Source organism: Lactuca saligna, chromosome 1 (assembly GCF_052625555.1).
Source record: "Lactuca saligna cultivar CGN05327 chromosome 1, ASM5262555v1, whole genome shotgun sequence".
In the NCBI taxonomy this organism is placed as follows: domain Eukaryota; kingdom Viridiplantae; phylum Streptophyta; class Magnoliopsida; order Asterales; family Asteraceae; genus Lactuca; species Lactuca saligna.
The window spans coordinates 135,062,397-135,077,858 of NC_136417.1; the positions used below are offsets into that span (position 1 = coordinate 135,062,397).

The 15,462-nt window shown below is 36.7% G+C and overlaps 1 protein-coding gene across 1 annotated transcript; it reads right to left on the reverse strand.

The window, feature by feature from the left end:
• Nucleotides 1-11,304: 11,304 nt before the first annotated feature.
• On the reverse strand, nucleotides 11,305-12,191 carry LOC145011703 (uncharacterized). Its single transcript, XM_078970434.1, has 2 exons — nucleotides 11,772-12,191; nucleotides 11,305-11,373 (listed from the first exon to the last, which is right to left on the reverse strand). Exons 1-2 carry the CDS (start codon nucleotides 12,189-12,191, stop codon nucleotides 11,305-11,307), a joined length of 489 nt encoding a protein of 162 aa, XP_078826560.1.
• Between the last annotated feature and the right edge of the window lie 3,271 nt (nucleotides 12,192-15,462).

The following is a 15,462-nucleotide window of genomic DNA, read 5'->3' on the forward strand; positions in this document are numbered from 1 at the left end:
TTACAAGTCCCGGACCAACACTTAGCATCCGAATTCGCCACATTTCTCGTCCGGTGAGTTCATACCCCTACCCTTTTTCAACTGTTTTCAGGGGGGGGGGGGGAATACAAGCAAAAGTACAAGGAAAACTTGTACTCAAACTCATTGTTTTCAGTTTAATCGTTTTCATTCTGTATGTTCTAATATCAATAACTGTGTTTATCAGATAGTTCGAATTACGAATTTAGCTTTCAAACTAATCATAGATTCCTCGATAAAATGTTCTAATCTAAGCTATGTTTCATAATCTAAGAATAACTTATACTAATTTCCAATTATAACAAATTCCAAATACGAATACAAATACGAAGCTATAACTAGGAATAGAACGAATATGAAACTATAATTAGAAACAGAACGAATAATGAAACTACAACTAGAAACATAACGAATAACACATCTATAACTAGGAACAGAATGGATAACGAAACTATAATTAGGAACAGAATGAATACGAATACGACTGCGAATACGAATACGACTGCGAATAGTATTAGGAGTAGGATTAGGGATAGGAATGCGACTACGAATATGAATACGAATACGACTGCGAATACGAATACGAATATGAATAGTAATAGGAGTAGGAATAAGGAAACGAATACATTAACGAATACAAATACGAACACGAATAAGTACAATCATAACTAATTAAGAATAAGAACACGAATATGAAGATGTGAATCTAAGTACATTCCGAAATATTACCATTAGGATATCCGCATAACTAGTTAATACAATAGGTACGAATGGAAACAAATCAGTATATCGAAGTTCAATAACTAACAATTACTTTAGGAAAGTACGGGACTTTCCTGGGGAAAACAAAACATAACCTAATCACGTTCACATCTTTTACATCTTTAACATCGTTCACATTAGAAACCAACATGCAGGAAAGCATGGGGCTTTCCTGGGTAACATTTATACAACTAGAAAGAGTAGTAAACTGAATAACATTACATCTTTTACAACTAGTAATATACAATCAGGAAAGTATGGGACTTTCCTGGGATCGTAGTCAAACAATTAGAACCGTATAACCTAACAATCAACCAACCTTTTCTTTTAAGAAAATATGGGATTTTCTTGGATAACAACTTTTCAGTAAACTAAAGGAAACTCGTACATTTTCACAAACCAAACATGTTATGAACTCACCAGCTTTATGCTGATTTTCAAACTGCTTGTATTCTCAGGTCAACATTAGACAGGTACCTAGCAAATCTTTTGGAGAAGACTGGGCGTACAGAAGACTCGTCTCTACTTTTGTTCATATATATTATGTATTACAAATGTACAACTTTACTTTTGAACAAATGTAAACTTTGATATGTAATGTAATGGTTGTTTACTTTGCTTACTATGTACATTGGATTTGATACTCAACTTGGTAGTCCACCCCGGAGACGTTTCCGCCTTCGGTTTTCGGGGTGTGACACTTCACGACTCGATGTTCCACTGTACACTTATACTTCACGACTCGATGTTCCACTGTACACTTATAATTCATGACTCGATGTTCCACTGTACGCTTATACTTCACGACTCGATGTTCCGCTGTACGCTTATACTTCACGACTCGGATGTTCCACTGTACACTTATACTTCACTGTATGATACACACTCAAGCATAGTTAGACGTATGTTTATGCTTGTATAGATGCATATAAATAATGATTGAAGGAATTAGGAAGGCTTGTCCGCCCTATTTCCTTTTCTTCGTTGAGATGTGGTCTGGTGGGATCGGATGTCCATCTGAAGGTCGTTCGATTCATTAGTTATATATTATGTACACGAGCATAGACATACGAGTCTTCTTCAGTAAATTCAGTTAAGAGTCTCTACCTCTAGATCAACACTTACATTAGAAACCCACTACCCATTGTTTGGAAGTCATTACCCACTAATTGGGATGCATCTTCGGGACACAGCCTTCTCCATCGTCTAATTGGTAACCAGAGTCTCCTGTAGGGAGAGCGGACATTGTTTGTATAGATCTATACGGGGTTGACACCCCTGCACCGTGACTGCTAGCTACAGTCCACGGCTCACCAAGCCAAGGGGTGACAAATGTCACATTATATAGACGTTGGTAGGGCGTCTGGTACTCTAGTGTCGGTTAGTATGGTTACGAGTATCCCGGGTTACCTTATAATTCTTTGGCCTTAAGGTAACGGTATTTCACCGGCAATCTACACTGTATGTTGGTAATTAATTTTCAGAGTCACACTGTTTTGACCTTACAAGATGTATTTTACATTTGATACTGTCTGGGGTTTGTTATCTCTGTTTGACCTTACAAGATGTATCTTTCATTTGATATTGTCTGGGGTCTGTACCCATTGTATTCACAGAATCCACTGTATTCACGGTATTCACTGTGTTCACCATTCTAGACCTTGCTAGACGTATCTTTCATTAGATATTGTCTGCGGTCTGTAGTCACTGTTTAGACCCTACTAGTTGTACCCTTCATTTGGTACCTTCCGGGGTCTGTGTCTCCACTTATTAGACTGAACCAGGCGTGTCGTTTGTTTGATACTTTCCTAGAGTCTATGGTTCTTTGCCTTTGTCAGCAGTCCTCACTGCTGAGGCATATGATGTTGCCTGATGCCGTTGCTTTCCTCAATAATCAAATTCAGTCTTTTGATAATGATAGCAATTTAGGGAAAACTACTTTTTACCCCACATCACTGACCAGTCTTGGTAGAAGGTTGCTTTTATTAAAGAAAATATAGGATTTTCTGGAAAGGACTCTAATACACTGAAATCTCTTAAACTATTACTTTCTTAAGTTATTTGAATGAAATGTCACTAAATGCTTATGAACTCACCAGCATTTGTAAAAATGTTGATACTCACTTTTCAAATAACCTGTATTCTCAGGTTAGCATTAGACAGGTACATCCCTGGAGCTGTTGATGAAGATAGCTTAGTACTACGCTGTATTTATTCTATTACTTGTATTACTTTAAATTGTTGTAATGTAACCTTGTAAAACTATTACTATTAATGCAATGTTTTGTTGTACTTTGATTACTATAATGCATGTGTTGTGATACTTGACATGACGTCATCCACCCCAGAACGTTTCCACCGTTCCGGTTTGGGGGTGTGACAAACTTCAATAAAGTTTATACAGTCAATAAAATCATCAACTCCTTTGGGCGTTTTGGGATAACCTTCAGAATATTCCGATGGTTTTAAAGCAACATTAAAATCACCTAATATTCCCCATGCTTCCTTCTTAACAACCAAACTATGTTTCTTCAAATTATCCCATAATAACCTTCTCTCAAGATAATTCGAAGCAACATATATAAAAGACAAATACATGCTATAACTGAAATCACAGAATCTAACATAACAATGAATAACTTGTCTAGACTGAGAAATCACCATCACATCAAAAAGTCTTGGATTCCATCCAACAATTATTCTAGTTCCAGCCTCACAGCTACTATTATTAGAAACCCAATCCCATTGACCAAAGGTCTTAACACAAACATTCTTAAGATTTAAGACCTTGACATGAGACTCCACCACAGCACATATACCAAGGTTATTACTCCTAATAACATCAATAACCTCCTTCTGCTTAGTTGCTTTATTCAAGCCCCTAACATTCCATACCCCTATAGATATCATTGGGAAATAATATAGTTTTTGGCATTTACCTCCTCAAATGCCTGAGAAATCCCATCTTTGCTTTTACTATTCCCCTGGACCATCATACTATTTTTCATTTTATTACTTTCATTCCCTACATTACCCTTCCCAACAAACTTAGAAGTATCCAACTTATTATTCATTATTCCAACAACATCAGAAGAGTAATCAACACAATCACCTTCCTGATAACCATCAACTTTGCCTCCCTTAGCATCCTCTTCCATTCTATCCATAACTTCTTCATCACTCCTTCCCAGGATTTCAAAACTATTTTTAATACTGCAACCATCACTAGAAACAGTCTTATTTTCTAGACTCTTGTTAACACCCACTTTTATGTTATCATCCTTTCTAGCATTCCCCTGCATCTTATTCTCCATTTTCCCCTGATTACCAACCAAAGCCTGACCATTAACAAACTTCTCATATCTTCTATTCTCTTCTAAATTCCAATGACCCACCCCTTTATTATTCCAATTCCCATTTTGTCCCCTTCCATTACCACCTCTATTCCCATAATTATCTCTAAAATTATTTCCCCTGTTAAAATTTCCATTCTTCCCACAATATCTTTGATTATACAATTCAGCATGAAACTCCTTAGATTTACTAGTACCTTCACCATCATTATTTCCTACAACCTTCTTATAAACAACCTCCGTAAATCCATCATCATTAACCATTTCCTTCCCTTTATTTCTCTTATTGTTCCCATTATCCCCATTCTTTACCACTTTCTCTTCATTGAAAGCTGCTAAACAAACTTTATCTATATGCCCATAAACCTTACAGTGATTACATCTAGAAGGCATCCAAGCATGCTCCACATCAAAACTCTGAACCACAGCAGAATTAGTAACAAAATCCCAAGTAGAAACCTCAATTTTCCTCATCCATTCCTTATCAGCCGCCATTTCAACAAGAATTCAAGCATAAGCGTTTCTACCCTTATGTTCCAATCACATATCCTCAGTAAAAGAATCAAAAGCCAGAGGCACCCCCAACTTACTCGCTATAATACACAAATTCTCTCCACTCCATACTTCCAAAGGTAAATCAAAGATTTTGATCCACACCGGAATTTTATCATGACTATTCTTGGTTAATTTCAGACCTGGTCTCCACCTTTGAAGAAATAATGGCATATTATTGAACATCAACCATGGGCTTCCCTCCAATATAGATAACATCCCCTGCTCATCACTAAATTTAAAAAAGAAAAACCCTTTACTGGTCATGAATATCTCTTCAAGACCCACATTCTTCCATAGCCTTCTAACCTCTTGTTGAATCACAGGAAATGCTAACTTCTTATTAATCATATACCCATATAAAGTATTAGTATATGGAATACTCGCTTTCTTTAAATTCTCAATCGGGATAATAACAGGTCCTTCTTCTTTTCCTTTTTCCCCTCGAATAAACTTGACATCAATCTTACCCTTATGTCTATTACCTTTTAACACACCTGCATAAGAGTTCAACAAGTTCCCCTGACTATCACCATCCACCTTTTTACAACTATTAGCATCACCCAAAATAGAAGGAAGCATATTAATATTATTAATAACAGTATCAGACTTCATCTTTAAACTAGGCTCTTTACTCATCTTAGTATTAACCTCCTCTTCCATCATAATTTCCTCATCTTCACTAGACTCATCCTCACTAGATTCATCTTCCCCATCCTCTTCAGAAGAATCATCATCTTCAGAATCATCTCCTTCCTCATTAACTTGCTTATTCAAATTTGACATATCGACATCCATTTCCTTATTCAACTTACTATCTAAATCCTTCCTCTTAGGTGTTTCCACCTTCAACTCATTAGGAAATTGAAAGCCAACTCCCGGAATAAATTCTTCATTACTGATAACCTTCTTATCACCATTAGATCTAGACTTCTCAACTTCATCATCAACCAAATCAGGGCATACAGCTTTATTGACATCAATCACAGCAATGTTAGGATTCACCCTAATCATTTCACTAGTAACACTCTTCAATTATGAACTAGGGCTCAATAATTCATCATTCACCTTAGAACCATCCCAATTTTTCAACAAATTAGTAGTATTACCTAAAGGAATAGAGACAACTTGAACTCCAATAGTCTTCAGCTCACCAGAACCCCCATCCTTCAACCCCTTCATATTGCTATCATTTCCAGGAATTGAAATATTAGAATCCGACTCCCAGGCCGATACAGACTCCGAGTCATCTTCCGTTTCCTCCTCATTAGCTTCTTCAGTGTAGTATTCCTTTGAATCCATCGGTGATATCCCATCCACAACTTTCCGAGCTCTGTTATTCATTCTGAAAGCTTTCCCCTCCATTTTCCATTCAGCTTTTCCAATCCCCGAAGCAACAGCTCCAGAAGTACTTGGCTTACGACGAGCTTTATAATCGTAGCTGAGGACTGATCAATGACCCCATCGGGAACTAGATCTTTCACATCCACTTCAGTCCTAACGTACCGGACAACAACACTTTTATCCGATGGCTTAACTTTCACTTCCTTCAATCGACCCGCTTTAGATGACGCACCCATTAGCACAACGGAAACAGAAGATAAATTGCTTCAACGACTAAATGAAATTCGTCGGAAAAGCAGCACCGATGAACCAAAAACTAGATCGCACCACCGATAGAGAGAATCAGGGGAAGAGAGAGAAAGTAGAGAGAGAAAGCGAAAAAGTTTAGCATTGTTTGATTCTTGTGTTCCACAATAGAAGTCTATTCGATTTAGCAAAGCTTTGATGAGCATTGTGTCATTCTTGAGTTCCACATTAGAAGCCCATGCAACTTCGCAAAGCATTGATGAGCATTGTTTAATACGTGAGTTCCACAATAGAAGTCTTTGCAATTTAGCAAAGCTTTGATGAGCATCGTTTAATTTTTGAGTTCCACAATTGAAGTCTATGCAATTTAAGCAAAGCTTTGATGTGCATTGTTTGATTCTTGAGTTCCACAATAGAAGTCTATGCAATTTAGCAAAGCTTTCATGAGCATTGTTTCATTATTGGGTTCCACATTAGAAGTTTATGCAATTTAGCAAAGCATTGAAGAACATTGCTTAATTCTTGAGTTCCACAATACAAATCTATGCAATTTAAGCAAAGCTTTGATGAGCATTGTTTCATTCTTGAGTTCCACATTAGAAGTCTATGTGTAACAACCCGAAATTTCCGTATCAATTACTGTAACTCTTTTGTAGTACAATTCGCGCAACCAATCGTCGTTTTCAAATTCGATTTCCGACCTTCCGTTTAATTAAGTCATTAACTAGTGCGAATATAAAATGACTTAATGGGTGTCTTAATACATTTAGAAATCATTTTAACACCCAACTTTAGTGATCAGAATATTTCTAGAAATTACCGTATCGGGTTAGGTAACTCAATCGGGTACGACCAAAAGCCTCGTCTAACGCCGGTATCAGGTAGAATTCCACCGTGTCCAAAACTTAAACACTATATAAACGTGTTTAAGCCTCCATTTGAAGCCTTTGGTCAATTTCTCATTTAACTCTCACAACCTCTCTCCTCATCCCAAAATCAAGGTCCAAAACATAGATTTAAGGCTTGAAATCAAAGAGGTAACACCCCTAACTTGTTATTCAACCTCTTTAGCCTTCAAATTTATGTTTAATTTGTGTTTTGGGACCAAGAACATGAGTTTATGGCCAAGGAACAAGCTTGGGCTGTAAACTCCTAAAGATGGGTTTTTTGAGCCAAATAACCCTTCCAAATCATAGTTGGGACTTAGATATGACCTTAAGGCTTGCTAAACTAGACTTGGAACACTTTAAACATGATTTTTGGAGGACAAAAGTGAGTTTACGGCCAAGACACATTCTTGGGCCGTAAACTCCACATAAATGGGGATTTAGAGCCTTAAAACATGTCCAAATGCCTTGAAACTCAACCAATGGCCTTGTGGTAAAATCTAGATGCATCTAAAAATAGTTTAAGGGTTTTAAACACATCAAAAATGTCACTTATAGGAGTTTACGGCCTAGGAACATACCCTTGGCCGTAAACTCATAAAACTTGTTGAATGATGCATCAAATACACTCAAATGGCTTGTATAAATTTCTAGAATCACATGTGATTGTTTTAAACATCAAAAACTATCTTTTTCATGGGTATAATAGAGTTTACGGCCTTAGAACATGCCTCTAGGCCGTAAACTCCAAAAAGTGTGTTAAATGATGTTCTAAATTCATAACAAGGCTTGGAAAATTAACTAGAATCACATGTGATTGTCCTTTGAAGCTCAAATCAATTTTCCTCGGCCATAGGTGAGTTTACGGCCGTAAACTCTTATGGTGTGGCCGTAAACTCCCTTTTTGGTGTTAAAATTTCATACAATCAATTCCAAGGCATTTTAGAAATCCATTCCAACAATCCCCATGTCCATTTAAGCCATTAAACACCCAAAATCACACCCACATGAGTTTACGGCCGTAAACTCATGTATGTGTGTGTCCTATGGCTGTAAACTCTTTAAAATGTTTACTCTTGGGGAGTAAACTCAAGTCCCAAGTCCCTAGTGCCATTACATGTCCGAAGATATCACCCGGGTCACTCCAAACGCTCGTTTTGAGGTGTTTAACCTCATTGGAGTGTAATGTTCCATATGATTAGTGAATGTATCCCTAATTGTATATATGGACATTATTTCATTTTACATAGGGACATCGGGAGTAATCAAACCCCGAATCAACGTCTAGTATTCAAAACCGACACGTTTCCGAGTCCTGTGAGTTCATATCCCTACCTTTTTTCACTGTTTTCACTGTTTTCTGGGGGGAACACAAGCAAAGTACAGAGGAATTCTTGTACTCAGAACATGTTTTTAAATGTGTGTTTCATATTCATATGCTTTTATAACTGATTACCACAACTGATAATCATTTGAACATGCAGATCACGTAACATATATTTGTGAAATAGGTCTTTAAACTGTTATGTTTTACATATATTTCACAAATGGTTTTCTACAATTTATCAGTTAAAAGCATGACATTAGACATTTGAACATAATACTGTACACTGTTTTGTCTTCGGTAACACTCCACACATGTACGCGAGTGGAGGACTATTATATTATTACTAGTAAATTTGTTAATCCTGTATGATTGGAGACACGTCCTCGGAGAACACTCCACCGAGATACGCGAGTGGAGGACTACACCCATAACCAGAATCTCAGGTATTTAGAGAGCGTGACTTGAGTGTATAGATCTATACGGGGCTGACTACCCCACACCTGGCTGCTAGCTACAGCCGAACCGAAAGGTTCAAGGGTGACGAAAGTCATAAGTATGTGGACGACTTATTGCCACATGTGGACTACTTATTGCCACAGGTTTTAGTCTATTGTATGGTTATGGAACTCGCAATTAAGATAACAGAGATTTACTTATAGTAATAATGAACCACTTTATATATCTTTTACATCTTTTACATACGGTAACTAACATTCAGGAAAGTACAGGACTTTCCTGGGGAAAACATGGAACCTAATCACGTTTACATCCTTTACATCTTTAACATCATTCACATTAGAAAGCAACAAGCAGGAAAGCATGGGGCTTTCCTGGGTAACGCTTACATAATCAAAAAGAGTAACAACCTGGATAACATTACATCTTTTACAATTGGTAACACACAATAAGGAAAGTATGGGACATTCCTGGTAACACATGATAAGTAAACAGAACAGTTTAACAAGTCAGATAACCAACTATACATTTTCATATGAGTAGACATGTTTTCAGTGTACAAACTAACTATACATTACATTTGTGAGACAATAACCAACTTTTACGAAAATACGGGATTTTCTTGGTGTACATAACATTTCAGAAACAGAAAGGAAACTCGAAACATTTTCACAAACAAAAACCGCTTATGAACTCACCAGCTTTATGCTGATTTTCAAACCGCTTGTGTTCTCAGGTCAGCGTTAGAACAGGTACCCGAGGATTCCTTTTGATCAGAAGACGGAGTACATGAAGACCCGTTTCATTTTTTCTATATATACTATGTATCACAACTGTACAAACTTTACTTTTGAAACAACTGTAAAACTTTATTATGTAATGTAATGGTTGCTTTACTTTACTTACTATGTGCATTGGATTTGATACTCAATGTGGTAGTCCACCCCGGAATGTTTCCGCCTTCGGTTTTCGGGGTGTGACACTATGCAATTTAGCAAAGATTTGATGAGCATCATTTAATTCGTGAGTTCCACAATAGAAGTCTATGCAATTTGAGCAAAGCTTTGATGAGCATTGTTTCATTCTTGAGTTCCACATTAGAAGTCTATGCAATTTAGCAAATCTTTGATGAGCATTGTTTAATTCTTGAGTTCCACATTAGAAGTCTATGCAATTTAAGCAAAGCTTTGATGAGCCTTTTTCAATTCTTGAGTTCCACAATAGAAGTAGTCTTCACAATTTAGCAAATCATTGATGAGCATTGTTTCATTCTTGAGTTCCACAATACAAGTCTATGCAACTTAAGCAAAGCTTTGATGAACATTGTTTCATTCTTGAGTTCCACATTAGAAGTCGATGCTATTGAGCAAAGCTTTGATGAGCATTGTTTAATTCTTTAGTTACACAATAGAAGTAGTCTTCACAATTTAGCAAAGCTTTGATGAGCATTGTTTCATTCTTGAGTTCCACATTAGAAGTTTATGCAGTTTAGCAAAGCTTTGATGAGCATCGTTTAATTCTTGAGTTCCACAATAGAAGTCTATGCAATTTAAGCAAAGCTTTGATGAACATTGTTCGATTCTTGTGTTCCACATTAGAAGTCCATGCAATTTAGCAAAGCTTTGATAAGCATTGTTTCATTCCTGAGTTCCACATTAGAAGTCTATGCAACTTCGAAAAGCTTTGATGAGAATTGTTTAATACTAGAGTTCCACAATAGAAGTCTATGCAATTTAGCAAAGCTTTCATGAGCCTTGTTTCATTCTTGGGTTCCACATTAGAAGTCTATGCAATTTAGCAAAGCATTGATGAGCATTGTTTAATTCTTGAGTTCCACAATAGAGGTAGTCTTTGCTATTTAGCAAAGCTTTGATGAGCATTGCTTAATTCTTGAGTTCCACAATAGAATTCTATGGAATTTAAGAAAAGCTTTGATGAACATTGTTTCATTCTTGAGTTCCACATTAGAAGTCTAACCAACCTATCCATAACCAACTACCAAGCCACTTTCTAAAAACCAGACGTAACCACCCGAAAACCCAAAAGACCTTATTATCCTTAAAGCTAGCCCAGAGACTTATTGAAAGTAGGAAAAAGGTAACTTCACCCCCTTGCACCACAAAAAACCCCAAATATCATCAATACCTAAGCAAGGGGTAAGGCCCTTAAAAAAAACATAGTCTAAAGGCCAAGCTTTAAGAAAAAACCCAACAAAACCACAAAACTCTCAATACAATACACAAAAAAGGACCTATAAAAGATAACACAATTATAACATTCATAATTGCAACTATAAAAAAACCCTATCAATTTGTCAATCCCGCATCTTCTATCAGTTTTCCTCTCATCAATCCTCCACTTAGCCTTCAACAGAAAAGACTCCATGTGATTGCAAAAATGATCCAACTCCAACCTTTGCAGCCAATTCCTGCATATCAAGCACAAGCCAAACCACAGCAAACTATTACCAAACCTCCAATAGATCAGAACAAGTTTCATACTAGACATGGCATCAATCACATGTCTAGGATTCACCATTGGATAATCTCAATAAAGATCATATCCAAACAGAAAATCCCATAGGTACAAGTTACATGATTTGAGAGCAAGCTCTCAAACCAGTAACACAATCCGTCAAGTCCTTTGTAAAGAAACTTATTCCAAAAAATCCCCCATAAATCCACAGCATTAATATCACCAAAATTAACCATCCTTCTATGCCAACCCCAAAACCAAGAGCCACCAACCAACAATCTAAAAAACCAGAAACCATCTTCCATACCAAAAAACTTATTCCATTCTAGAAATACCCCAGGCCTTAAAAACCTTATCATTGACCATCTTATCCTTTTTCCTCAACCCCAACAGCTTTAAATGTATTTCTCTTTCAATACAAGCAATCACCCCCATATACGAATTTCTCCTGTTACTAAAAAGTCTAGAATTTCTCTCCTTCCAAATATGAGCAACACAACTAGCAAAAACACATTTATTAACCAGATTCTGACTAGAATTCCCTTTAAACAAACTGCACAGCTTCATAACCAAATCATTCCAGTCATCCACAACCAGATTAAGACCAATCTTATTACAAAAATACCTCCAAATAAGTTGAGAATAATCACAATTAAAGAAAAGACGATCATGTGAGTCAAGAGTAATAGCACAAAAAGGGCAGAGTAATTTACCAGAAACTTCCCAGCCTCTGACACGATCGTGGGTCTTCAGTCTATTCAAAATAGCCATCCACAAAATAAACGAGTTTCGAGGAATGCAATTACTATACCAAACGATATCATGCCAAGGAACAAGGTCTCCAAAATTATTTATATCACACCACACCTGATTGCATGAAAATTGTTTGCATATTCCTTTCTTATCTCTCCAACCTGCAACATCCCGTAGATTAGACTCAATACAAAACATGGGAGCATCCTTCAATCCATGGAATTTATTAACCCAATCAACCGGCCAAGTATAGACATCATAGACTAGAACATCACTGGCCAAGGAAGAATCATTAAACCCTTTGCTAACCCAATCTATTCTAGATATAATAGAACATAATATACCAATTGGGTGCCACCAATCATGTCACAACTAGAAATTTTGTGTCTTGTAATAACTACACTCAAGTAAAATGTAGAATCAAAAACTTAAGAGCATGTATGATGCTTACTCTATGACAACAAAACTTCAATCCAATACACCATACAAGTACTACAAATAGTCAACAAGCAATTGGAAACCCTAGAAGTTCTTGTTAGGTCCATTTTGGGCTAGGACTTCCTTATTGGACTCAATGGACCAATAAGCTTCCAATTTGACTATCATGGGATTAGAACTTTTAAATGGGCTCTAATTGGATCCACATTCATTTATTTCAACATTTTGGGCCATATTGGGCCTAGAATGAAATAAATTAAATATTATGAACCATAATTAACCTAAACTAGCCCAACAAAGTATAAAAATCACACTTATATTTTATAGGACCAACAATCATTCAACTTAACTCCTATATGGGCTTAGGGGCAATAAAGCCCAAAAATCTCTTCTCCCCTCTCCAATCTCTGCCCAAGCCCAAAGAAAAGGAAGAGTTGACCTTTGTTGCCACCTCACAATTATTCAAGGTTCTTCCATGCATCTTGTCCCATACATCCATGCATACATCACTTCAAGATCTCTCTTCTTCTCCCTCTCTCTCATTCTCGGCCGAACACACACACATACACTCACAAAAATTCATTTCATCCTCTCTAAGTTTTGAAGAACATCTCCTCCATCCTTCTTCTAAATTTTCGAGATTTAAGGTCATTCCAAGGAGATTTTTCACAAGGACTACCATCCAAGGTAAGTTTATACTTAAATCTATGATCTAGGTTCCTTGATTTATCAAACATCTCATCTTAACTCATAAAAATTTATGGTCTAACTCCTTAGAACCATCTAAGTCCGAAAATCTCCTCAAGAAGTTGCTAGGGCCGAAAACAACATCAAACTTCTTCCATTCTCCTCCAAAACCGAAACCACACCCAAAGGTGAGCTTCATACCCCCTATTTTTCGGTTTTTATAAGTTTTGTGGGGGGGGGGGGGAATACAAGCAAATGTGTAGATCTATGAGTATATGTATGCTTTGTATGATTTCTATGTTTGTTTACATGTTCTTATGTGATTATGGTGTTGAAACTAGTCAAAAAGTCCTTAAAATCGAGATTTGCATTAGGATGTATGAAACAAGTGTTAAACATATTATTACACACAAATCATTTCTAGAAAAATAACCAAGTTGGTTAATATGAACTCATTGGGCTAAAAATCCCATTTTTAGACTCAAAATGTTAAAAATATAAGGTTAAAGGGCCCAAAATGGCAAAATACAAATTCTGATGGATGAAATGAGTCAAAACAAAAACCCAAGTCATTTGCTAAATTTTTTTCTCTCTCTAACTTTCTCTCTCTAGGATTCTCTCTCTCGTTCTTTCCAGTTTTCGTGAGTGACTTGCTGGGAATTCTGGTTGATCGGAGCTCTTACCGGTGCCGGAATTCCAACATTGTTGATTGAATTCACTCTAAAACCAATTCCAATTGTTTATACGATTGGAGGTGGGATGTTCGGGAAAATTGGAAATATGTTCGGCATGAATTACAAAGATCCACCTGATCCAGCTAACAAAAATCTATACGAAGATGATCTGGAAGCTGATATTGGAGCTAAACGAAGAGGAAGAAGAGCTGTGCACAAGGAATTTTCTCCTTACTCAGCGATTAAACCACTGCGATCGAAAGAAAAAATGGAAGCTACAGCTAATCGATTAAGGGAAGAAAAGAAATATCTGAATTCGAAATCAATTGCTGATGGATCCAAAGTAGTTCTTCGAGTTGGAATACGTGAAGTAATCAAGTCGAATTATGGGAAAGAAAACAATGATCCGCAATTTATAAAATCGGAACTGGATGCGTTTGATAAGGTGATTGCTGAACAGAAAAGAATGGAAGAAGAAAAAGGATTTGTGTTGCTCCAAGTAACTTCAGATATGGTTAAAGGATTCAATTCTTCTAAGAATTCGGTGGTTGGGTTATCTCCTTCGCCTCCTGTAATTCAAGCGAGCATGGAAACGAATGCTGGCACTGTAACTGGGTCAAACATTGGAATTTCAATTGGAACGAAGATTGACAAAGGAAATTTGGTTGATGAGTCGAAATATACCAAGGGCTTCATTGCTTCGAAGATAATGAAGACTGGTTCGTCTTCTTCAGGCCCTGGTTCCATAATTGAAACAAATGATGGGAAGGGCATTTTGGGAAAATTCCCTGTTTCGCAAGATGTTCCAGTTATAACAGGTAATCCTTTGGTCTTTGAAGCTAATCCTATTACTCCAATTAGTTGTCTTACTAATTGTAATGATGAAGATATGAAAGATTCTATTAATGAGAATGGGAATTTGGAAGTTGATCCTGGAAATAATATGAAGAAGGAGCAGGGAGCTAATTTTTTGAACATGGATTTTACCAAACCTGTTATATCCCCTGCAGCTAAATTGGTTAGTGATTACAATAAAAAATCTTATGCTCGTATGGTTGAATCAACAATTACTGCAGTGGATCTTAATATTAAAGTAATTCCAAAAGTTGATGGGAAACCTAGTGGGAAAGTTGAGTTACCTTATGCAGATTTAATGTTGGGTGGTGCTCCTTATCATGCTACTTTGTATGGATTTTTTGTGGGGAAAAAGCTTGCTTTCCCAACAGTTAATCATTTTTCTTTTAAGATGTGGAAGATGTATGGGCTGAAGGATATAATGGTGAATGATGAGGGATTTTTTTTCTTCAAGTTTGATTCAAAAGAAGGAATGATGAGTGTGCTGGAGGGAGGTCCATGGTTGATTAACAATGTCCCAATGTTTGTTCAAAGATGGAGGCCAGGTCTAGTTTTGAGTAAACCGCAAATTAATTCAGTTCCTGTATGGGTTAAAGTGTTTAATGTTCCTTTGGAGTATTGGAACAGCAAAGGAA

Coding starts and splice junctions, on each gene's coding strand:
- LOC145011703 (XM_078970434.1), bottom strand. CDS start 12,191: ATGGCTATTTTGAATAGACTGAAGACCCACGATCGTGTCAGAGGCTGG. Junction 11,374..11,771: donor ATAAGATGGTCAATGATAAG/GTTTTTAAGGCC, acceptor CTTGATATGCAG/GAATTGGCTGCAAAGGTTGG.